Below are 25,091 nucleotides of genomic sequence, written 5' to 3' on the forward strand. Positions count from 1 at the left end.
ATGAGATCTGTCAGCCGGTGGGTACATTTTCAAAGGAATTAGCTGACATGCCATCACTTTGGCCTTGTTTTTCTGCTTTAGAAAAGTTTTAGATTATATATAAGGAAGAAGTTCTTTACTATAAGGGTGCTGAGGCACTGGAATGGGTTGCCCAGGGAAGTTGTGAATGCTCCATCCCTGGCGGTGTTCAAGACCAGGTTGGATGAAGCCTTGGGTGACATGGTTTAGTGTGAGGTGTCCCTGCCCATGGCAGGGGGGTTGGAACTAGATGATCTTAAGGTCCTTTTCAACCCTAATTGCTCTATGATTCTATAATCCTGCTTTAAATTGCTGATGTTAGACATGATGCTGGTGATGATCAGGAGTGAGCTTACCTTCCCTTCTTGCTTTTGTTCTAGGTCCAACTAGAAAAATGCCCCTAACAGCCAGTGCCATGGACTTTTTTCAACTCTTTGTCCCTGACAATGTACTAAAGAATATGGTGGTCCAAACCAACATGTATGCCAAGAAGTACCAGGAGAGGTTCGGTAGTGACGATGCCTGGATTGATGTCACCTTGACAGAAATGAAAGCCTTCTTAGGCTACATGATATCAACCAGCATCCACCACTGTGAGTCTGTTCTCAGCATCTGGAGCAGCGGCTTCTACAGCAACAAGAGCATTGCACTTATCATGACACAAACACGGTTTGAGAAGATCCTGAAGTACTTCCACATTGTGGCCTTCCGTTCGAGCCAGACAACGCATGGCCTCTACAAAATCCAACCTTTTCTGGACTCTCTGCAAAGTGGCTTTGACTCCGCTTTTAGGCCTTCACAAGCCCAGGTGAGAGTTAACCCATTGGCAAAGAATATATAACCTACGTGCTTTAGGTTGTCTTGCTAAGACTAAAAGTTCAGAGCTCGCCTACCCGAAGAAAGAGATGAGGCTTCAACAGTGTGAAGTCATGCTGTAGTGCCTCCATGAAACATGAGAAAAAGCAGCACTGTCCTGTGCAAGTACTCAGGTACCTGGCATGTTTTGGTAAAATGATGCACTCTGAGCTGGGGCTATTTGCTTTGGTGGTCTCAAGAAGCCTGGACACTTCTTGGTGAGGCTGGCACCACTAGGTTTTGCTATCCTGAGGGTGGGAAGTTGCAGGCTGCTCCTCTGAGGGAGAGTGGAAAGGGCAGAGCTGGTACAGCTGGGCTGGAGGGAAAGCCTGTCACTCCTCCTGTTACAGGCTGAGGGTTGGATGCAGGAGCTAATTTGCTAGCAGTGAGCATCCTTGACCTTAGCAGTCAATGCCTGCGGTATGGTCCAGCAGGATAGCCTTCCCCTCACAACAGCAAAAAGGGAAAATAAGCAGGAGGGCAGGTGCCTTTGCTTGCTGCATTTGGCAGCTGCCCTCAGCAGCACTGCCTGTGCCTTGTGTCTGTCCTGGTTTTTCATGATGGATGATGCTCCTATGGAAAAACTTACAGATGTGTGGACTTGGAGCTGAAGTGCCAGGTAACTGGAAATACTTCTAGACTACCAAGAATAAAAGCAAACATTGACTCCAGAGAATTTTCATTTCCAAATACAATTAGGGGTACAGAAGAATGCCATTCTGTAGGGAGACTGTTCCTTAGACTGGACAGATAATTTAAGGACCTAAATATAGAAACTTATGTAGCTGGTGATTGTCTGACTGCAGGTGTACAGTTGATCAATTTTTTATTTTTAAAGTGCAAAGAAATCTTTGCTTAATATTCTCAGATGCAATTTAAACTTTGTTCCAGTATAAAAGATCTCCTTTTTGGAGCTGTTGCTGCTGGTCACATTCAGAAGTCTGGAATGAAAAAAGGAATAAGCATGAAATACATTACTGCTTGAAATAATTTTTCCATCAACTCCATTACCAGAATATAAAGATTTCACTTAGACATTTGGAAAGGGTGTTGTGTCCATCATCCTCTTTTTATTTCTGCTTCCCCTCTGAGGCATCATATTTTTGCCCACTGCACAAAATTAATGAAGATGCATCACATCCATTGAAGTGTGCCTAAAATAAATTGGGAGTGATTACAGTTTTTCTATTTCATAGACAATAGCAATCATATCTGTGACTGAGGACAACACAGTTGTCTAAAAAGCTGTTATGGTAGAGAAGGAGGGAGGGAAGAATGTTCTCACTAAGCCATGCCAGCAAGGTGCATTTCCATCAAGACAAAACAGGCAGTGAGAGACACAATATTGTTGGGACTGAGCTCTCATTAAGATGTGAAATCTAATCCTTATGGCCGCTGTCTTCAATGGGCAGAAGATAAGGGCTTCAGAAATGGGATCATTGTGTCTAATGTAAATGCTTATAATGGTGTGCTGTGGGACATGCTGTGAGTGCAAATCCATTAAAGGACAAAATTTGATTTGCATGTATATCCTTTCTCCCTTCCTCCCTCTCAAGCAAGGTTTGAGAACTGAACTGACAAAATCGTAGCATCCTTTTGCAATGGCCAAACGTCTAAATCTCTGCAAGCAAAATGTATGCTTGTGCTGAGCTTGGTAAGGTGATGCTACTTTAAATTAAAAAAAAAATAAAAGGAGCGGAAAGAGGTAGTGACAGCTCAGTTCTCTTCCCCCTCTACTTCTCTGCTTCCTTGTCAGTGTTTACATCAGTGACTCCTCTATAGCACATTTCAGGGGTACTGAGAGGAGCAAAAAGCAATAAATGCAGCTTCAAAAATAACTGTGAGAAAGAAAGAGGTTTTGAACCTGTTGTTAAAAATACTTTAGTGTAGCATCATCCCCAGCACTACTGGGGGATGTTCCAGGCCTAATGTCCTCCTGGGTGCCATCAGGCAGGGCTGCATACTTTCTGTCTCAAGAGGCATGGACCCCATCTGGTCAAAACAGCAGGAAAGACCTCTCCCTGGAAATTGTCTTGAGTACAGATTAGTGGACTGCAGTAAACATCAAACCTGGAATGTCACGTCCAGTGAGAAATAGTTAGAAAATAATAACCCAGTTGTGCAGAAACAAGGGGAAAAGACAAGGGAAAGACCCATTCAGAGGAGCCTTCACCTGTGCAGCCTCTGAAAGCATTTTGGGAAGAGGGGCCCAGGTTTCTGTAATCAGTGATACCTAGAATCCCAAGTTCAAAATGGATTTGTGTCTGCAGGTACACCTGTATCTGAAACATGAGACTTGTGGTACGTGGGTGGCTTGTGCCTGAGCCAAAATCTATGCTTAAGCTTTAGGTTAACATCTTGTAAGTGGCATCAAGCAGGAATAACTTGGGCTCTTTGCTGTTGAATGCAGCAAAGCGGCTAGAGCTTGTAGGTAGACTTGTTATTGACTTTACTCCTCTGGCAGTATGGATTTACAGAGCATGGGTTAGTAAGATGCCATGTTTAACTGGCTCTTATGGACAGAGCAGACAGTCTGCATCCAGCAGATAATGCAACATCTGTCTTCACATTTATTTCTTCTGCAGAGTGGATCTTTTCTTTCTGGAGAAATAGAAAATATTCAACTGGAATTTCTGTCAGAAAGTATTTAGGGTTATTTTCTCATGTGTAACCCTCCCCCCCAGAAAAAAAATGACATGCAAAAATGACACCATAGCTTCTGTGAAAGGAAACAGAGGGAGAGTACTATGCCAATATACAAAAACAGAGGAAACAATCTAGTGAATTGTAATTATTTTGCTAAATATACTGAACAAACAAAAGGAAATAATTACTCTCCAGCTTGTGAAGGTATTGAGAGCCCAGAACATTATAATTGTATATCAGAGCACTCGCTTCAATTTGCAAAGTAAAAAAATGTCCTGACCTAGATTGGGTAGGAATGACAGGAATATTCTCTGCATCCTATCCCTTCCTGACATCTTCTGTATAAATTACTGCTGCCCCTATCTGAGCAACAAGATGTGGGGTTTTGCATCTGTACCTGGAATTGGTGTTGTCTCTTTGCTGCTTAGCTTTGTAGATGTGCTGTTGGTTTACAAGTGGAAGCCTGGAGACAGGGAGGAGGCCCTTCCTGACCTCAGGAGTTATACTGCAACAGATTCAAGGGTACTCACCTGCCAAGGGTATATGCTCAATTCCAGAAACCAGAAGAGCTCAGGACAATAACATCACTGCTCAAATATCCTTCTGTGCCTGCTGAGTAGTTATATGCTTGTCAGCAGGATGCGACTAGACAGGATTGCTGTCTCTGGCTCTCCCTGACTCGTGTGGGAGAGGTCAGGAGCACAACTGTGGGAACTTTCCTCTTCATTCTCCTTCCAAAGTACTTTCTCTTTGGCATCTTAGAACCAAACAGTTCTGCATCTGCCCAGTGAAACATCAGCTGGGAACATCAGTTGGCTTAAGTCCTTACCTCAGGCAGGAATGAACTCCCTGGCAAAAAGAGAGACACAATTCCAACCTCTTGATCCAAGCGCATGATGCTAAAGTTCAGCCATTTAATAGGGGGCTGATTTGTAATTTACTCTCAGTGGTATCAAAGTACAGCTCAGCAGTTTCATCATAGTTCTTCCAAATCGACTCACATCATTAGGCAACAGCTTCTCTGGAGGCGTAGAGGTGCAGAGCCAGGCTGACCAACTCATAAGTCTTTTGTGTCCTCATGATTAAATGTAGTTTGGTATTGGGAATTTCTGAACTAGAAGACCCAGTTCAAGTCTACATCTCAGTTTTCTTGTTTTCAAAATGATTCTTTGTAAGGGTGTTGGGTCAAACCAGGACTGTTCTGTCTTAGGGCTTCTGAGAGTGTAATACAAATACGTAAGTATTCAGAAGGTATCAGCCAAGTAAAAGACATGGAGCAAGCAGAAGAACAATAAGAATATTGTATAGCCAGGTAAATTGCTGATGTCCCACAGCTCTTGGCCAGTTGATCCTCTGGTGAAGCCAGTTTTTAGGGAGAGTTTGACAGCAGAAAATTATGAACCTTTATGGCTGTTTTTAAATTGCCTAATGGTAATGGAGTGCTGTAAAAACTGGTTGTTTTTTTTTCTTGTTTTTTCTTTAAAGAAAGTCGATTAAAGACTGAACAAATGGGCAGAGGAGCATGAAATCATGGCTCCATCAGAGCTGAGAGTTAACTTTTGAATTATGGGAAAGAGGATCAGTGATATGTGGATAGGCCAAACTGGACTTTGAAAGTGAAGAGAAAAAGTATGTCTGACATATTTGAGAAGAGCTATGAGAGAAATCAAGAAAAGTGGTGTAGCCAGTGTGATGGACAAGGAGAATAGCTTTCCAGCTATTTTATCTGTAGAGCAAGGTTGCCTTATGCTGTGGCCAGAAGGAAAACTGCTGCAGGAATGCTGTGGGCTTGGATGAAAACATGACTGGGTGAGTGGGTTGTTACTCTAAAATGAGTAACATTTTGGAGCTGTTACTCAGAAAGCATGAAAAATGCAGGCACTGGCTGGCTGAAGGTGAAGGTTGAAGGTAAAGGCTGAGTTGAAGGTAAAGGCTAACATGCAGATTCACTGGCCAGTGAGATCTGCAGCAAGAGAGGGATGTCTGCAGTGACCAAAAAAGGAGTTAAGGGGTTACCTTAAGGAGAGGAAGATGCTCTCAAGCACAGCATAATAAAGTCAGAACTGACAGCTATATATGCAAATTGAGATGTCAGATACTAGCAGAGAATTCAGTTTAGACAGGAAGAGTATTGGAGCAAAGAGGCAGAAGTACGAGCTACTATTGCAGAAGCAATGACTGAATCTGTGCATACAGGTGCAGTTACCCAGGGGACTCTGTCTGCAACTGGATGGTGCCCACCAAAAGCCAGAGACAAAGCAAGCTGAGGCAGTTTCTCCAGGAGACAGGCTGAACAAACAGCCTGTGGTGGGGATGGCCATGTAGCTAAGAGAAGACAAGATATCTCAAACACATCTTGGTTCATTATCTGAGTAAAGGGAGTCTAGGAAGTCCAAGTACAAAAGAGTTACTGGCTCCGGGCTTTGTCTACAAGCTTATTTGGGCTGTGGGTAGACCAGGATGGGTAGAACTGTGGAGTGGAAGGAGCTTTAGAGATGATCTAAAATGGAGAAAGGCACTCCTAACAGTGGCTAGCTGTTTTGTTCAGTGAATGAAAGATATTGCGGGATGGAGCAATTGCTGGAGTCCTATCTTGGAGTCTTGCTCTCCAGCACTTAGAATGCATGTACATATTGAGGGGAAAACAAGAGTGAAAGCTTGGCAAGAAGATCTAGCAGGGATGAGGATGGCTATAAGGAAGAGAGGAAAAAAACCCAAACCATAAAACCAGTGGCATAGCTGTGGGGGAGTGAAGCAGCTAGATGAGGAGCTGCTTAGATTTGAACAAAACTGGGAACTTTAGAGAAGAAAATGGGGATAATTCTATGTAGAAATCTGCAAAATATCTTGCATCAAAGGAAGTGAAAATAAGAAGGGAGGGCTTGGGAAGTGAGTCAAAGATGGTGAAGAGGCAGCAAGGAATACGTGTAGGAGTCAATTAAGTGTGAAAGTAGATTCTTATCAAAGAAGATGAGCAGTAGGAAAGAATATGCCATGGGGGCAGTAGGCTCACTCCTGGAAAAGCAGGTACTGCAGCAACAGCAAGAATGGGGAAGGGAGAAGGGGGAAGGAACATATAATATTTTGGCATGATGATTTGGCAAAGACGTGGATTTGAGGTTACAGGAAGAGCAAGGACACTGAGAATAGAGGAAGGTGAGCAAGCTAATAGGAACAGCCAGTGGCAACAAAGCTAACTCTTGTCATAAGAAAACCTGTCGATGCCAGAAGCAACAAATTGCCCCCTTTGAAAATGAGAGAGGGGGATCAGTTGTTTTAGCAAGAGGCACAAGCCGTGCAGTACCTTGCTTGCAAGGTCCTTTAAAGTTGTTGAAGCAGTGATTGCACATGAAGGGGATGATAACACTTCTCTCCATACTCTTGGGAGGAAACAAGAGCAAGCTCTAGGGTTTTCATTTCAGTTTTCCTGCTTGTCCACATTTCCCCTTAGCAGCAGCAGCAAATCTTGCCCTGCTCTGTTTCCATTTTTGTTCCCTCTTCCCAGCAATTCAGTAGGGACTTCAGTGAAGCATTAGTCATCTTATAGAGAAATAGGAATGACTTAAACATTTGGTGTAGTACAAAGGTGGGGAAGCTCTGGATTCTTGAGGAAGGCAGTGCTGAGCATGTGCAAGGAGAAGAGGAAGATGGGGAGATGTTTTCAAAATTCAGATTTGCTTTCTAAATTTAAGGCTGACAGGCCTTACTGTGTCCTAGAAGATGGAAAGAGTGTGAAGGGTAAGCAGGATGCAGTAGAGCTGCTGTGAGGAAAGCTGATGCTGTGGTGCAGAGGAGGGAGCTAAACTAATGACAGAGAGTAAAAAATGTCCTCAAGTGATGCTTGTACAGCCTTTTCTTTCTGTTGCTTTCTGTCCTACAGCAGGGGAATTTATAACAGTTGAACCACATCACTCAGAGGGATCTGGCAGGTAGGAGGGCCTTTTCAGAAGCTGAGGAATTCTTACTGGTGTGTCCAGCCCCATCCCAAGGTCCTCCCCTCTGCACAGAAGAGACTGAAGGGCAAAAGTGAATGAGGGCATGTTTAGTATTTGCAAAACGCTGTCAGAATTCCCTGAGGTGAAAGTGTGAAATGCCCCAGGTGGTCTTCCGAAAATAAGAATGGTGTTTTTGTGTGGACCTTGACTGAGGAAGAGGATTTGGCTCCAGTGGGGAAACAGGGCAGCTGCAGCCTTAAGAACAAATAGCTTTGTATGCAGTTCTCCTTGCTTGCATCTGCATTTTGGTGTATAATTTGAACATTTCACAAGAGTGCTTTCAGATGGTCTTGTGAATGTTTTATGAGTTGTTAAGAACCGGAGTGCGTATAAATGAAAGTGTGCAGCCGCTACTGCATGGGGAGGGCACGGGTGCCTATTTTGAGCTGACAGAATGATGTTCAACAAACATCTTGTATTCAGGAGGCCAGCAGCTGCTCATCACTGGTGCTTAACTGCTTACCCACCACATCTCTCCTATGAACATTATTCCCAGGCTTAATGCAGCTTTGTTTGTATTTCCGCCACGGGCTGCATGCAGATGTGCACAAAAGTAGCCCACATGCAGGAGTGGAAAGGCTTGGTCTTGAGAGTGTGAGCCTCTGCATTTTGGATACTTGTATCTGAGTCTAGATTCTGGGGTTATGTCACTGGAAAAGAATGGGCTCCTTTAGATCATGACCTGTCTGACTTACATTATATTTCTGTAAAAGAGTATGAGTTCTGGCCTGCTGCCACTGCTTTCCCCTCGACTAATAGGACAGGAGCCTGCAGTGGCTTGCTCTGCTGTAGATGTAGGTGTCTGAATTCTGTCAGAATTCATTAACTGAGACCTTTCAACAGTTCCCAAGCATTTTTACGCTTACAAGTGACTTGCTAAACAACTCACAGGGATGTATGTGTCATGCATAGCTACCTAAGAGCTGCAAGGAGGAAATAGTATTTTCCTATAGGTGTGTTCTGTAGTATAAAAGTTGAATGACTTTGCTACAGAATTAATGGAGGGAAATTTAACAAAACAGCTATAAGGAACAGGGAACCACTTATAACATCTGGATGGAGAATGCAGAAATCGCTTCACTTTCACAGATTTTCATTACTTGGTCCAGCCTGCCTTGTCTTTTTCTATTTCTGCCTCTGGTCCTTTATCTATCTGCCTCCTTTTGTCAAATTTTTCAGCTCCTGAGGCAAGAGAGGCTTTCCTGAAGCTGTTGCCACCAGGAAAAAATGTTTTCTGTCTCTTCAACACTTCTTTAAGTGGCAGCAGAAAATATAATTTTTCTTCCTTAACTTCTCTCTCTCTTTGCTTTGTGTTTTCCATTTCTGTAACCAAGGAACATACCTTACAAAGTATTATAGGGGGTGTTTGGGTGGAAGATGTCCTGCCAAACAAAATGAAGCTGATGCTGAAGCTTGGAGGATGCTGCTGCTAACAATCTCCATATCCCGTCCTATCCCCTGCCTCATTTTGGAGGGATATTGAACTGTAGCTGATAGTGACAGGTAGAGGCCATATTTTGGAGGGATGTTAAACGGTAGCTGCTGGTGAGAAGTGAGTGCCATGCCTTGCAGTGTTTGCAAACCACATGTAGAGCAGCCATGACCATGGACTATACTTGACCAGGCTTTGTTTTTCATTGGATGGTATTTTGTTGGATAACATTGAAATAAAGTGGGTTTGCTCCTTTGTATGAAGTGGTACACACAAGCACAATGCAGGGATTGTATTTTCTTGGAAGAATTTGAACCTCCATTTTTATTTTTTCTGCAATCATGCACTGTTCTGTTTCTCCCTCCCTCCCTCCCCCTCTTCCCCTTTCTTGCCGATTTCAGGTACTACATGAACCCCTGATTGATGAAGATCCCGTCTTCATTGCCACTTGCACAGAGAGGGAGCTGCGCAAGAGGAAAAAAAGGAAATTTAGTCTCTGGGTTCGGCAATGTTCATCTACTGGTTTCATCTGCCAGGTGAGTTTTACCTCTTCAGATATCTTGATTCAGTTCCATCAGGCCCTTAAATATATTGTAGGACCAAAGGGAACAGTCACTGCTCTTCGTTGCCTTGTGGGGGGCCTACAATCTGAATGCAGCAGGCCTCTGTCTCCCACAGATACCGGATGTGACGGATGGTGACAACAAGTTCCTGATGCTCTGCTGTATGATTTAACTGAGGGTGCTTGTCTCTAATAATGTCCATCTGGCTGCCAGCCCTAAGCTAATTAAATTGAAATAGAGTTAAAAGGTCTGTCTGTCTGTTTGTGCATCCTAAGTTTATTTAAATGTCTAGGTACTGTGACTTCTGTCATTTTTAATGAGTCAGCTTCTCTAAGGCTGCATCTGTGATACCCAGTGGTATCCAATAGTTTGAATCACTATGGTATCATGATGTCCCTTTTTCTGTGAAAAACATATTAGTGCGGTTTTCTGTTACATCTCTTTTCACATCTCTACTTCTCTACCAAAGAAATAAAATCCGATGTGGCTTCAAGGTGAGATATGAGCTTGAGTGGGAGACGTGTTAAAGGGTTTGTTTAGTATTATAAAGCACTGGGGATGCTTTTTTGAATTCACAGATTCCCCAAATGCTGATGTATTTTGAGAGATCTTGAAAAATCTGACCATTTATTTTGATGCCTGGAGGTGAGGGTGCAGATATTTTTCTGTATTTGTGTTTCCCAAGAGTTTCTATAAAACATGGTGGCCTGCATGTTCCAGAGCAGCAGTTCGAAGGTGCAGGCAGGACATGCACATTACCTGCTCAGGCTGAATGCATGTAAAAACCTCGGGGCCTGTGGGTTTGCTGCTGTTGAACGTTTGTTCACAGTAAAATTCAATCTGTGAATCACTATGACTGTTTGAGTAGCTATGTGAGAAAAGAGGCTTGCTGGGAACAGGGGTTTGCATTTTCAGCAATGCTATTCTTTCCAGGAAGAAAATTAGGATCATGCATCTTCCATCCCAGTTTTAAAACAGTTGTTGTGTCCGATACAAAATAGATTCATCTTGTGAAACATCCTTGGATGTTTCTACTCTCAAGGATTTTGGAAAGTCATTTGTTACATAGAGGGAGTGTCCTTAACCTCCAAGGTGAAATCCACCAGTCCCCCATGCATCTTATTACTGAAGCGTAATATGTGTAGTGAGCACAAAGTTTGCTGATCTCTTTTGCTATGCTTCCCCCAGCCAACTGCCACCACACTAATAAGTCTTCAGACATGCCGGAGTTTTCAGATTCCGAGCTATAATTACGTTGCTCCCCCTGTCCTGTCCATTGAGAGAGTAAATTAATGGAATGTCAAATTAAATAGAATAGATGCTCAGCACTGTCCTAATCCTCCTGCTCCCTTAATGAATTAGATACTCATGCTTCACTTGCATCCAGATGACGTCCAGAACCATCTTACCATCCGCCTTCTATTTTCATTCCATGACTTGGCTGTAATTATCATCATCATGCTAAAATGATTGGATAAGGAAGACCTTAGGGAAGGGTGAAAAAGAATATACAGGAGCATGAATGTTCATGCTAAAATGGAAAAAGACTAGTCTGAGGAGGATGGGGATCTTTAACTATGGTATGTTTAAAATGCTACATTCATTTATGCATCACATTTACGAAGGATCTTGCAGAATCCAAAGCACTTATTTGTTGGTTGGTTTATTTACTGTATTAAAACAGATGTTATTTCTTTTTCCTGTGTTTAACTTATGGAGAGAATTGATCTAACAAAGAAGAAAATCCAGTGTTTTCTCCCTCCACATGCACACTTTCTTCTCCATCTCTTGTGAAATTCTCATCATGAAGGAAAGAACTGTTGCCTAATAGTTAAGGACTGACTGGTCTATCACCTGTCTGCTGTCAGAAAAAAATTTACAGCACCCACCTGGAAATATGTAGAAATTCTGTAATACTGTCTGGAGAAATTCCCTCCCTCATTGTTTCCACATGGTGACATCAAGATCATTTTATTATGGATAAAATAGGACTATAAGTATGTCATAAATCAGGCTAATTCAGTTTACCCATCAAGTGGCAGCACCTGCTGCTGTAGAAGAGAGCTTAAGAAGTTCAGATTGCAAGACCACAGATGTCCCTCTCTGCTCCATCTTCTCTTTGCTTCCCTGATTTCCTTCCAATATATTTCCCTACATGTGTGTTACCACTAAGATTCTTTTCAAGCCATATTTTAGTATCTTGATTATAGTTTAAATTATCACAGTAGCTTAGAAGTGTTTCTTTCTTAGGGTATTTGCTAAGTCATCCTATTTAAATCAAAACTCTATTTGTGTCAGTTTTTATTTCTCTCAAAAAGTCTGGAACACTTGCAAGACATATTAATAAATATGACTGGTAGGACTTTTTCATTTTAGCTATAGCAATAGGGCTCATTAAAACTCTGCTGAGAGTTCTCAACTGTCTGATCAGGACTAGTTATTTTGTCCTGGTAAGGACACTTTATGCTCTCTTTCCTATTCTTGTGAGGCTCATAAGGAATGAACATGGTCATGAGTAACTTACTATTACTGATGCCTAGTCCTTGCATAACTCTTTCTGCACAAGAAGGTTTTCTGGTCATTTTGCAGAAGGAGAAGGAAGAGAAGGAAACCCAGGAAGCTGGTGCTATGCGCTGAACCCTGCGGGGAGTCAGGATAAGCTATTCCCATAGGGCTTCATTCTTAACCACAGGCTCATTGCACAAACATAACCCTAAAGACAGTCCTTGATCCAAAAAGCCATCAATCAACAAGCAGAAGGCAGTAAGTGGATAGTAGAGAGCAGTGGAAAAGGGGCGGTCTGGCAATACTAATCATTATAATAATCGGTAATAGAATTACATCATCAGCCTAATTTATTCACTTATAAAACTGTGGTGATCAGGTGGAGAAGAGATAACTTTATGGATGTGTTTATCCTTTTCTGTTCTTTGGGATGAAATTTGTTCTCTGAGGCTCTTCTGGACATTCTTCCTTTCCCACACCCAGCCCCTGCCCTGAACTATATGGGCTCTGCATTTGCAGAACAGTCACTGGAAGAAAGTTCTTGCAATAATACATTTCATTTTCACTAATAACCCTTTGAAATGTGTTGCTCAGATTTATGAGGTCCTTTAGATCCTTATGCTGGGACTGAATCTGAGGTCCCACTTTCAACTGCTTACCCTTAAGAAATGATGAGTCAGAACAGATTAAGGAAAAGAACTGTGTGCCTCTGCAGCTTGAATCTTTACACATTACTGAATGATTTAAAGAGTGCAACCTGGATCAGGGTGGCTCCTGAATAAGAAGGTAAGAAATGGCTCTTCCTGAAAAGAGCAGCCTCGGTGAAGGCAGATGTCTGAGATTGTTCCACAGGTCAGTGTCACAGGTCTCAGTTGCATAAAAATGACCCCAGACAATGTAAACATTATGCTTTTATAGTGAATGCTATAGTTCATTTTTTATTTCAGAGTGCAGTCAGCTCAAATACTTCATAACTCTATTGATTTTCACAGAATAAGAACTTAATTCCAAAATTAAAGGAAGCTTAGAGAGTGTCCCAAAGAATTTATAATTTCACAACACACCACATAAGTGCTTTAAGTTACTGGGAGAGGGAGGGGTAAGTAAGCCTGGAATTAGTTCTGTTTTCAAGGTCAGAGTTGCAGGAGAGTTAGCCATCTGTGCTTTTGTTTAATAAAGCAGCTCAGAAATGTTGGTGTTTCAGCCCATTTAAGTTCAGTTTAGAGATTTGTCTGAGCCCTTGGGCTCCTTTGAACAGTGCCCTGATAATTTCTGTTGATGGAACAGTTGCATCTGGAATGCACAGATGTACTGGCTGCTTTGAGTAGGTTCTCAAGGTCAGGCTTTGGCTGGGGGTGGATCCCAGGTAATCTGGTAGTCTTTTTTTTGTCAGTCACTGGTAGCTGGAAAATCCTACCTCCTTCCTTCCTCTAGTTCCCACCAGGCTCTGCCTTTCTAGTGCATGTAGTTCTGTACTGTCAACATCTGAGAATCTCAGATCTCAATTAAAAGTCATTATCCTCTTGCTCACTGGTATTAAGTGGGAAGGTAGTTTTGCAGATGTGTGATGGGCCAGCCCCATTAGTTTCTATGGAGTTTATAATCTCACCATGTTTCTAGACAAATGAGAAACCCAAACATCTAAATGTTACCTAATGCAAAGATCTCTCCCAGAGTTTGCACACAGTCTTAGTGTCTTGTTTTCAGGTAGGAATAAAGGTTATTTTTTAATTCCTGTCTGAGGTGCTTGGAGTTTCTGATGATAAAACTACCTATGTAGCTATGTCCTTTCTGCAGCTGTTCTCACTGAGTGCAATTCTGCTGGGAAAAGGAGGCTAAAAGCACCAAAGCCTCCTCTATTCATCACCTAATAGTTTTGCCATTGGAATGCCCCTCACAGATCCCATCCTTTTGTGCTGGATACTGTGGGTGGAACAAAAAGGCAATCCCTGCCCTAGCAAAGCAGCATTAAGAGGCAACAGGACCAATGCATGGATTAGCAATTGTGTTGTGTGGGTTGCATCCTTTCTAAGAAAGGTACTGAAGAGCAAAAAGAAAGAGCTTTGCAGAGGTTAATGATGATTTCCAACCAGGCAGGAGAAGGGCAGAATGGAAAGAAGAAAATATGGCCTTGTTTGGCATCAGTGGTTGGATGCCTGACTTCACAGAGCAAATGCTGGCAGGAATCAGTATACTGAAAATGTGTAGGAAGAACTCGGTAGGTAAAGCTAAACTTCAAAGGCCTGTCTGTTTTCCAGCCCCACTTGCACTGATGCTTCAAGAGGGAACTGGCAAAAGACTGATGTGGTCAAAGCAAAGGGTTAGGCAAGTGATATCTGGGGAGACCACTGTCTGGATGTCAAGATATGTTTAAGCAAGACAAAGGAAAGTAGGACGATTGCAGTAATTGAGAAGCAGGCCAGGCAGTTCTTAGAAATATAGGAAATGCTTTATCACTGAAGAACTGCAGATAATGCATCTGCCTGACACAGATGTGGCTGGCTTGGGAGAAGCTACAGAGAGAAATCTGTGATGTTAGTTGTTGGTCCACCATGTGGGTAGGATGTTGAAGTGCCCTCAGTGATAATCACATGGAAGAGGAACATCATGGGAAGGAAAACGAAGAGCTTCCTTTTAAGACATACTAGGTTTGCATTGTCAACTTTACCAGCATCTTTCTGCCAGTATCCAAAAGATCTGGTTAGAAGCTTTGAAGAAAATGTGCAGACAAAACAAACATTTGCCAGTCCTCAGCACAATGTTACCTGGATCTGCATGTTAATGCAGATTGAAATAATTTAAAATAGGAGGCAGAGGGAGAAGAGAGGGGGGACCAAAGAAAGAGCTTTGTAGGGAACCCTGTGCTGGGGTAGAAGAGCTAGCTGGGAGCAGATGGGGAAAGCTGCATGTCCTTTGTATGCTATTTTCACAGTAGCCTTCAGTAGGAAAAGAATGAAGAGAGGCTCAAACAAATAGAAAGATCTGGTCTCACCAAGAGCACCATCAGTGATGCCAGCAGCTGCTGAGGAAGAGCTAAATAAGAGCTGACTTGGGAAGAGGGCATTGAAGAAGGTTGGAATATAAACTGCAGCAGGTTTGTGGTGAGACTGGGGAGAGGAGGATCTCCTAACCGTGTTGGTAATGGCAACAATTAAAGATGAGGTTTAGGATGAGAGGGGACGAAAAGAGTGATGCAGGATCTAGAGAGCATGAGCAGTTGAGTATTTGGCTGTGAAGTCTATAGAAAAAGGAAGCTTTTTTCTTTTTTTACAGCTATTTAGGATCCAAAAAGTATGGCAGTATTTCTTTGTTCTCTTGCTTGTCTAATTGTGTCACTGAAAAACTTGGTTTCTGTTTTGTGGTTGTCTAGAGTCTGCAGCTTGTGAGATATTTTGGACAATGTAGCTTTCAAGAATCTTCCTCCTGTTTGTTACTACTCCCGCCTTTTTTTTTCCTCCAAATGTCATCTATTTCATCTGAGAATTGTACCCTGGGGTGCTTCAATTATGTATGAATGTAGAGTATTTGGGATGTTCTATTCACAAGTGCTTTCAATTTGCCATCTGAGCTTTGAATACGAGCAGAATCGCCAATATTTTATCCTAGAAAGGTCACTCTTAAGTGTGCAGTCAAGATGCAGCTTTTGTTCCTAAGTGCTCAGTTTTTTGCTCAGTTTCTCACAAGACCTTCTGAAACTTCCACATAAATTTTCCATAAATTGCCAGCACAGAGCAAGGAAGTTCCTGCAGGGTTGTAGCATGGGTGTCTACACTGAGACCTTCCTTTCACTGGTAGCACTCTCTCCAGCAGTCTGCCTCTGTAGCCAGACACACATGGCTTGTGATTCTGAATGGCAGGTGTTTGATTTACCTCTGATCTGTCAACATGTGAAATACACTACTCAAAAGTGTGATCTCTTTTCTGACTGCCTCTTTCTGTCACTTGGCCATTCAAGTATATTGGTTGAAACCTACTTTTGAGTTTGTGATAGGAGGGGGTGGAAGGAGAGATGAACCAGAGACTGTGAAGGTCTTTTAGTGTCAAGTTTTTAAAGGGAAGAGACTGTTGGGATGCTGCATGGAGACTGAAGGCAGAAGAGAAGAGGGTTTGAGTGACAACTTAAGTGATGTGAGAAGAAAGAGCTGCACCAGGATGAAAACATGTTGTATTGAAAGTATCTGGTGTTGTAGGGCTGCTGTAGAAAGGAGTTGCAGTATTAAATGTGTAGCTGTTCTGATAAGAAACAAATAATTGAGGGATGACTAGAGAAAGCTCCCTTTGTGTACCAGTACTGCAGGATAAAGAGCTTCAACCCGTAGTTGCCTCCAAAGGCAGATGAGGTCACATCTATAGAAGTTACCCATTTGGTGCTGTAGATCAAATGAATCAGTAGCCACTAGAAAAAGACACACAATAAAAATGATGCCTACTGATGCTCGAGAAACATTGCTTTGACTGTCACCCACAGAAGCAGAGGGTGTTGCTGCCAACATCTCCATCTGTTGTCCAGCAGCAGTCATCGAGCCTGTAGTCCTGATGTTGTTTTGCTGTTGGAGCACATGGAAAGGGCACAAAGCTCTAACGCTGTCACAGGGCAAACCAGAAGCTCTGGTGAATGGTTTAACAAACATTTTTGGGGAGCAGCTTCTGACTGTGCCTGTGAAGGTCTTGCAGCCAATTTCTGGCAGTTCTGTGCTTTTTCTGCAGACTGCTAACTGTTAAATACCACTTCTAATGCATTGCAGAGTGGGTGGGGAATGCTGTGGGCTTCAGTAGGCAGGATCCTATTCATTTAAGGTAGAATGAAATAAGCTGGATAAGAGGCTGGGGAGAGGGAAAATGAAGACCATATGGGATCCTAGGCACTTGCAAGAATATTTGAAGCTATGCCTTTGCCAGTTCTCTGTACCCAGCCGGTGTTTCACAGCAGCCTTTATGCTTCCAACATTATGCTGCTGTCACCCGTCTTCCCAATTGAGCTGAGCATGATAAAGCTTTGAATGATGCTTCTGCAAAACAAGAAAAATTGAGTGAAGAATGAAGGCAGTGCTTGGATAGGCAAGGAAATGGCCAAGGAGAAGAAAGCAAGATATATTTAACATTAGAGGAGGAAGGGGGGTTCAGCAGTGGGTATGGATGTTTAAGTGAAGGGCACTGGGGAGGTGAACAAAGCAAAGGGGAATGAGGATCACAATGTGACCATTGCAAAGGACCCTTGGAAATAGAGAGGAGCGCAAAGGAAGGGTTCTAGGTGCACAGGGAATTCTGTGAACAAAACCTATAGAGTATGCAGCATACTAATATGAAAACAGTGGTACCTCAGTGGACAGTTGAATGGTGGGCGTGCTCTTTAAATTAGCTGCTTGCACTCAAACCAGCCCACAGTGCGGAACCAGTTGGCAGACCAGCAGCGCCAGCAGACTGTCTCATCTCTTGAAGGGCTGGTAGCTCTACAAGGAACATGAAGTAAGCATGAGGCAGGAGAGGCTGTCAGTTGGCCAAGACTTACTGCAATAAGGGAGGGAAGATGTAGGACACTTTTTTATAGACTTAGAGATTCCTACTTTGTTTTTAGCCTAGCTGCTATCCAAGGTTGAAGCTAATCTGTTTGCATCTTCTGTCTCCACTGCCTTGTCTGTAGATTTTAAAGATTTGATGTATAGTCTCCGTACTGGAATACCAGTAACCTAATCTAGATTTTGATGCCAGTAATCATGAAATACTTCTTTGGAGTTCTGATTAATAACCTAAATGACTTATCATAATTAGCTAGCCCTCAGCCTTAGCACTGGGGAAAGCACAAATCTGACAGCTTTCTAAAGTGAATGGAGCATGATCTGGGTGTCTGCAAACATTCTTGCCTTTGTCCTCATCTGGAAACTGTTTTTACCAAAAAAGGGTTGGTTTGGATTTTTGGTTTTGCTTTTTTGTGTGGGCATTTTTTAGATAAAGAATGTATATTTAATACTTTAATTTATGCTGTACTTCTTTTTGTAATTAGTATGTGTTCATCTTTGCACACCAACTTTGTTCTTTATCATGTCAGTTACTTCAAAATGCAAATTGTGTCTCATTCCTCAGAGTTTTTATACATGAAACAGTCCTCTGGGGTCTGTTCCATGAGGCATGAATCGCTAGGGAGTATTGCATTAATATGTCTAGAATACCAGTGCTGGGGATACACCATGTAAAAAAGGGAGAAGCTGTTCAATTGAATTTTGTTCCTCTCCAAGATCATTGAGTTATATCATTGGGAGCACTACTGCAGATGTATGAATACTTTTGTTCTCTGAGCATTTGTAATAAACTTTTCCGAAGGAGGGAGTGTGTTGGTAGGAGAAACAGATGCATGTAGGAGAAAGCAGTGCTGCATGTTCTGGATGTTTGAGGGCTCAAGCAAGTTTAACAAAAGTTTGTCATGGATATATCTCTCCAACAAACAAGGCAAAATTCCTTTTTCCTGCCCCTGAATACTGAGCAAACTTCAGCTTTTTGTCTGATTGGTGAAATTTTCTGAAATTCCTGAAAGATTTGGGTATTTCAGAGCCAAAATCACGAAGGCAGGCCTGGACAAATTTTCCAGAAAATTTGCATTTGTGTATGTTTTTAAATCTTTGCAAGTTCCATGGTTACAGTGCTGTTTGAGTGACAGCACACTGTCTGCTGCTTCTCGTTTCTTTTTCCAGCAGGCTATTTCTGCTGACTTTCAGAACAAGTTGAAGGTCGGATGCCTAGTTGCTTTTAATAAGTGTTCAACGTTGGTGGAAGTTAGGCTTTTAAAATACTGTTAGTGAAATCAAATCAAAGGCTTGTGTACAAAGGCAGGGTTATTTGTTTTCTGCCTCTGCATGACAGTGCAGAAGACTCCTCTTCTAGAGGGATCACTCGTAAGAATGATTCAATAGCTTTACTTCAAGTGCTGTTTCAGTTGGTGGACTGTGTTCTGTTAATTATAGTCATGTTACTAAGAGATAAATGTTCCTGCACTCTAAGCCAAACATGTATGTCCACCTATAGGTGATGGTGACAGCTCTCAGGAAATGCATTGTGTTGTGGTCTGCACTATATAGCAGGATACAAAATAAAGCTCCTGCAGCATGATGCAAGTGAGCTAGACATTTTCCTATTAACAGCAGCATATTGCTCTGTACCCTGCTTCCTGGTTCAGTGTGTTTCTGTGAGTTGTCTCAAATCATGATCTGAGAATTAGCATTGTGCCTGGACTGGTTGATGAGGATGTTCTGGCTGGTTGGGTATGTGTATTGCTGGCTCCTCTCTTTTATGGGGTTGCATACACTTTTGTCGCAGCCTAATGGTTCCTGCTAACAGAAATAGATCTGGACATTACTGCAGTGATGCTAATGGGCCATTTCTTCTGGTCAACTTTGGTGGCTTTTCTTGAAACTGAAGTTCCAATGATCTCCTTTTACTGGCAGCATTGAAGTCTATGCAGATTCCATACAACACATAATTTCAGTTATGATTGGAGTCTTTTCTTGCTAAGCAAACAATCTTCAAACTGTGCAACAGTGACAAGAACCTCAGAAAGCCCTTAAGCTGAGGCAAAGGACACTGTATTTATCGGTAGCTGTGCCAGCTAACCTGAAATGATTTTAAAGCAATAGCCCCTTGAAAGGGACTTTAGATTAATTGGCAGTATATAAAAAGTATCTGCTGCCTTGATTCTCAGCTTGTCTCCAGTTGAGCTGAGCAAGTATGTCAGCAATTGCATTCTCTCCCTCTGGATTCCTTATAACCTTTTGACTTCTCTTCCCATTTCTCATTTTAAGATTTATGTCCATCTCAGAGAAGGGAGTGGTGCTGACGGGCTGGATGCTTTGAAGAACAAACCACAGCTTCACAGTATGGTGGCCAAAAACCTTTGTCAGAACGCCTCTGGGAAGAACTACATCATCTTCACAGGCCCAAGCATTACCAGCCTGAATCTCTTTGAAGAATTTGAGAAGCAAAGTATGTATCGGGTGACTCAATGGGTTTAAATGATGACAGACCAAGGGACCTCCTGCCACCACTCAGTTTACAAAAACTCCCAAAAGGCTTCACTAATATTTCAGTTCCTTGTATAGATAAGTTAGTCATCTCCAAAAATAGTTCTCATTCATGAAAAGGCACTGTACAGAGGACTTTCCAAGTTACTCTTCAGATCTTCTTTAAATGTTCTTAAAGTTCAAAATGAGGATGGAAATACATTTTAAATAAGATTATTTAAAGGCCTTGCTCTTGTTCTTTGCCTCACAAATGTGAGGTCTAATCTAGCAGGTAGCAAATTCAGTAATGTCTTTCTAAAGCATGCTTATTTGTCTTTTTATCTGATTAAATATGCTAATGCTATACTGAGATTTTGGTTTAGTTCAGGATTTGTTATATGACTTCATAAGACTTTTTATAATGTTTAACAGCTGTCTTCCAAAATTCAGTTTCAGATCTGGTACACTCTATCACCTTCCTAGGGGTGACACTGTGGAGTGGGTGGACACTAGATAGAAGGTCTGTTGGTTTTTCAAAATACTGTGGCACTGCTATATAAAGAAAATCATGAGCAGAACATGGGAGTGTTTGTTTAAGAAGGCCATGGAATTATCTGTGCTTGCCATGAGTTACTAGGGGTTAGCTCAGAGGTTTCACAGGGTGATGTTGAACTGGAAGGACCAGGAGACACTGGGAGAAGTAAGATGCTAGAGATGTCAAGCAGTGAAGTCAGAAAGAGCCCTGGAAGAGGTGAGTGTTTACTGACTCTGCTGCAAAGCAGTTAATGTATTGTCAGCACCTGCTGGGATCCTACTGCACTGGCAGTAGGTTTGGGTAGAGGCAGGCAGAGAAGCCTGGACTCAACAGAGATCTCCTAATGTATCCCACAGCCACCCTCAGCAGTGACCTTAATGTTTTTTTTTTTTTTTGGTATGTGGCTTAGCCAGCAAAATCTGAACAGGGACACATCATGACCAAGAAGTGTCATGAGAGCCTATTGAAAAACATCTATGCTCAGGTGCTCATGACAGTTCAAGACACATTCTTAAACTGACAAATTTACTTTTATTGTTTAAGAAAATTTGGGTTTTGGGCTAGAGCAGGGTCAGCAGTAGAATGATCCCATTGAGAACTGAAAACAAAAATAAAACTGGCTTTGTTCTTAACTACTTTACATTGTTTGGGGGAAATAGGGAGAGATTCAAATAAGCCAATAATATAGTTAATAATTTAAATAAGCTACTAATAAACTTTTGGGGAACTTAAACTGACATTTAAAGGAGCTAAAGGGAATTCTGGAAAATACAGAAAGAAGCACCCACTAAAAATGTATTGGTTTGTCTAAAAATTCTTGATGAAAAGGACCTGAGGTCTTGGTAGCCACCGAGTTGAACATGAGCAGCCCTGGTGACAAAGATGGTCAACACCCTCTTGGGCTATGTTAACAGGTCTGTAGCCTGTAGAGGCTGCATAGAGGAGGTGATAATTGCCAGAACTCAGTTCTGACAGAAGCACAATTCTGGACATGTCCCCCAGTACAAGAAAGTAATTGATAAACTGAAGTAAGTTCAGGAGAGAACCACCAACCTGATCAGAGGCAGTACCACATGCTCTGCTATGGGGAGGGAAATGTACATGTTCAGCCTGAGAACAGTAGGCTTCAAGAGGACCCAACAGCAGCCTCATGCTATCCTAGGGAGGTTATCGAGAGTTATAGCAGCCTTCCAGTACCTAAAAGGTGCCTACAAGAAAGCTGGAGAGGTAATTTTTACAAGGATATGTAGTGATAGGGAAGGTGGAATGGCTTTAAACTGGAAGAGGGTAGATTTAGATGAGACATTAGGAAGAAATTCTTTACTGTGAGGGTGGTGAGACACTGGCACAGGTTGCCCAGAGAAATTGTGGCTGCCTCATCCCTGGAAGTGGGAAATGTTCAAGGAGCCAGGTTGGACAGGGCTTTGCACAACATGGTCTAGTGGAAGGTGTCCCTGACCATGACAGGGGGCTTGTAACTAGATGATTAAGGACCCTTCCAACCCAAACTGTTCTATGACTCTCTGAATTGAGATTTTTGCGGTGCTGCATCATGGAAGGACAAAAACAACAGACAAACTGAAACAAAAAAAGAAGTTCAGACTAGATGTAAGGTTTGTCCTGTGGGCAGTGCAGCAGGATTCCCAGAGTGGTTGTGCAGTCTCTGTCCTTGGACGGTTTTAAGCCTAGAAAAGTCACAGCCCTGAGCAGTGCCATCTGACCTCAGAGCTGACCCTACTCTGAGCAGGGAATGGGACTAGAGACCTCCTAAGTTCCCTTCTAAACCTGAAATAACCTTTAATCCATAGGATCCTGTGATTCAATGAAGACTTTTTTGGGACCTTAACTGTCGTTTGCTTTTCTTAACCCTAACTCACACATGCATTACTGTAAAATCAACAGTTCTGCATTGAAAGCCTGCTGTGTAGCACTTCCACTGTACCACAGTAGAGAATATGTGCCTAGGACTTTAAAGAGATGTTGGTGAGCATAATTCTAAGATCTATGAAGATACCAAGAGTTGAGAAAAATTCAGAAAAAAAGACAGGGCTTTTTGATCTTTTTCAAAATAAAAAGCCTAAATAGACCTCTTTTTTTTTCAGGGGACATACAACGCATTTGTTCTCTGGCCTCTGAATAGAACTGGAAACCTGCACTGAAATGCCCCAAATTCTGCAAGCAGGCAGCTGTTGTTGTTACTCGCTGTGTCATTCATTCATACTTCAGATTCTGTTTTCATTATTTCTAAGCATTAGTGTTGTCCATTACAGAGGACAGCCCCTCCTAAAGCTCTGTGTCCCATGCTTCTCTTAAACATAGGGTTCCCTGAAGTCCCTTTTGTGCTTTCTGAACCAACAGAAGCAGCTGGCTTTGTCCTGCAGAGTGGCTGGGGTTGGAAAAGCTGCAGGAGCTTCCAGCCTGGCTGACCATGGCACTCCCACAAGCTTTGCAGGATGCTGCAACTCCAGCCTATTGACTAAAGCAAGCCCTTGCCTGCTTCCCACATAGGCCCCCCAGTTGCCCTAGCTCTGACGTGACCCAGCGTTGAATGCAGGATGAGTGCAGAATGTATATTTTTTGCCTGAACTAGTTCAAGCCTGGCTACTTTGCAGATGGTTCTAATGAAGATGTGGTGAAACAAGCTTCAGCACAAACTCTCCAGGGTCCGGAGACCCCCGAGTGAATTGTGGGTGACTACACCACATTTCCTCATCTTTGCTAAGCTAGTTTAGGTGTATGCGTTTATACTGCAGTTGGTTTAAAAAGACCAGAGGAGGATAGCCTGTCTCCAATGTCTCCTGTATATGTGACAAACACCTGTTGTGATTCTCATTTAATTATACACAAAAACTTTATTGAACCAGATGGGCATAATTTTTATTGCTTCCATTGCTATAGTAACTGGGTGGGTTTAAAAAACTCTGCAGATTAAGGGTGTCATCCATGATGAGAGATGCTAGTAAATGTGCAGAAGTGCTGCACTTTTCTAGGCTATGCAGCAGGAAAGTTACACAGTATGTGCCTGAGACTGGAAAAGGTTCCCAGGAGTGAGAGGAACCTTTATTCTGTATGAGGAGTGAAACATCTGTGGGAAGCTTTCTGCAGGCCTATTGCTTGAGTGAAAGAAAAGGCTACAATTAATTATTATGTGATCTCAGAGATGGGTGTTGCTGTTTTGAAGCTCTAGTAGAATAATGTACTTACTAGCTTGGTTTTATACCTTTGCAGTCTCCTGGAGAGTTCAGCGAGCCCTAAATTTTAGGCAGCTAAGGAAATTCTTCTCATGCTTGTCACTATCAGAGCGGGAAGATCATAGAATCATACAATAGTTAGGGTTAGAAAGGACCTTAAGATCATCTAGTTCCAACCCCCCTGCCATGGGCAGGAACACCTCACACTAAACCATATCACCCAAGGCTTCATCCAACCTGGCCTTGAACACTGCCAGAGATGGAGCATTCACAGCCTCCCTGGGCAACACATTCCAGCACCTCACCACCCTAACAGTAAAGAATTTCTTCCTTATATCTAATGTAAACCTTTGCTGTTTAAGTTTCAACCCGTTACCCCTTGTCCTATCACCACAGTAAAGATTTTAATATTGACTAGAGGAAAGCTTTCTAGAAGTTTGTTATGTTAATGCCAAAGTTTGCAGGCTTTTCTCATTGTCTTTTGTGGAAGGGACTTAGAGATTTTGTGGGATTGATTCATTCATTAGAAAAAAACTGATGGAGTAGGGATTTCTTCATTCAGAATGAAGATTCCCCATTTCTGTGTTGATTCATCTTCTGAAATGAGCATGCTAAATTTCTGATGGAGAAACTCCTTGTAGACCTGCTCGCAGCAACTGGACCAATTGATGAGTATTAGCAATTTTTATATTAGTATTCTTGTAGCATCTGTGAGCTGTTGAGGGGATGATCAGCATGCTTGGCACTACATGAACCAAGGACAAAGGCACTCAAGCACTCAGGTCATTCCAGAAAAACAAAGGCAGAAAAGCCACATAAATGGAAACCCAAGAACAAAGGCAACATGCTCAAGGGAAACCAGACATGGTAGACTTGGCATGTCCCCTGTAAGGATATCCAGTCGTCCAGTGTGCAGAATTCAGCACAATGAAAAATCTGATCAAGCAAACTTAGCTGACAGATGAGCTTTAAACTGCCAAAAGCCTCTGCTGCCATATGAAGGATGTGCACAGATGACATCATTATCCATGGCCTTTGTTTGTTGGGTTTTTTTTCCCACTTTTGTGGATTAGCAGAAAGCCTAGGGAAACCGAGGAAATTCCCATCCAAGATTTCCTTGAGTTCAGTTAATTTGATCCAAAAGATCTGTTTCTCTTGGACTAACAGAAACAGGCTGTTATTATTTCATCACTTAATGACAAATTCAACCATTGTCATTATTAATGTAGTTTCCAAATCTATAAATTTCAAATTTATGCCTACCTGGTGTTTTATGGTGTTAGATTTTATTAATTGTTTCATTCACATATTTGTCTCACAAAAGACTAGGAAGCTTTTGTGAGCAGCAGAATTTTTAACCTGT

General features: G+C 42.2%; 1 protein-coding gene across 1 annotated transcript in view; it reads left to right on the plus strand.

The window, feature by feature from the left end:
- Positions 1-25,091, plus strand: part of PGBD5 (piggyBac transposable element derived 5) — a 63,126-nt gene that overhangs the window by 29,562 nt on the left and 8,473 nt on the right. The window contains exons 3-5 of the mRNA XM_034060978.1: positions 399-826; positions 9,348-9,482; positions 19,805-19,985. Of these exons, the coding sequence (XP_033916869.1) occupies positions 399-826; positions 9,348-9,482; positions 19,805-19,985 (744 nt within the window). The remainder of the gene's footprint in view (positions 1-398; positions 827-9,347; positions 9,483-19,804; positions 19,986-25,091) is intronic.

This window comes from Melopsittacus undulatus, chromosome 3, assembly GCF_012275295.1.
Source record: "Melopsittacus undulatus isolate bMelUnd1 chromosome 3, bMelUnd1.mat.Z, whole genome shotgun sequence".
In the NCBI taxonomy this organism is placed as follows: domain Eukaryota; kingdom Metazoa; phylum Chordata; class Aves; order Psittaciformes; family Psittaculidae; genus Melopsittacus; species Melopsittacus undulatus.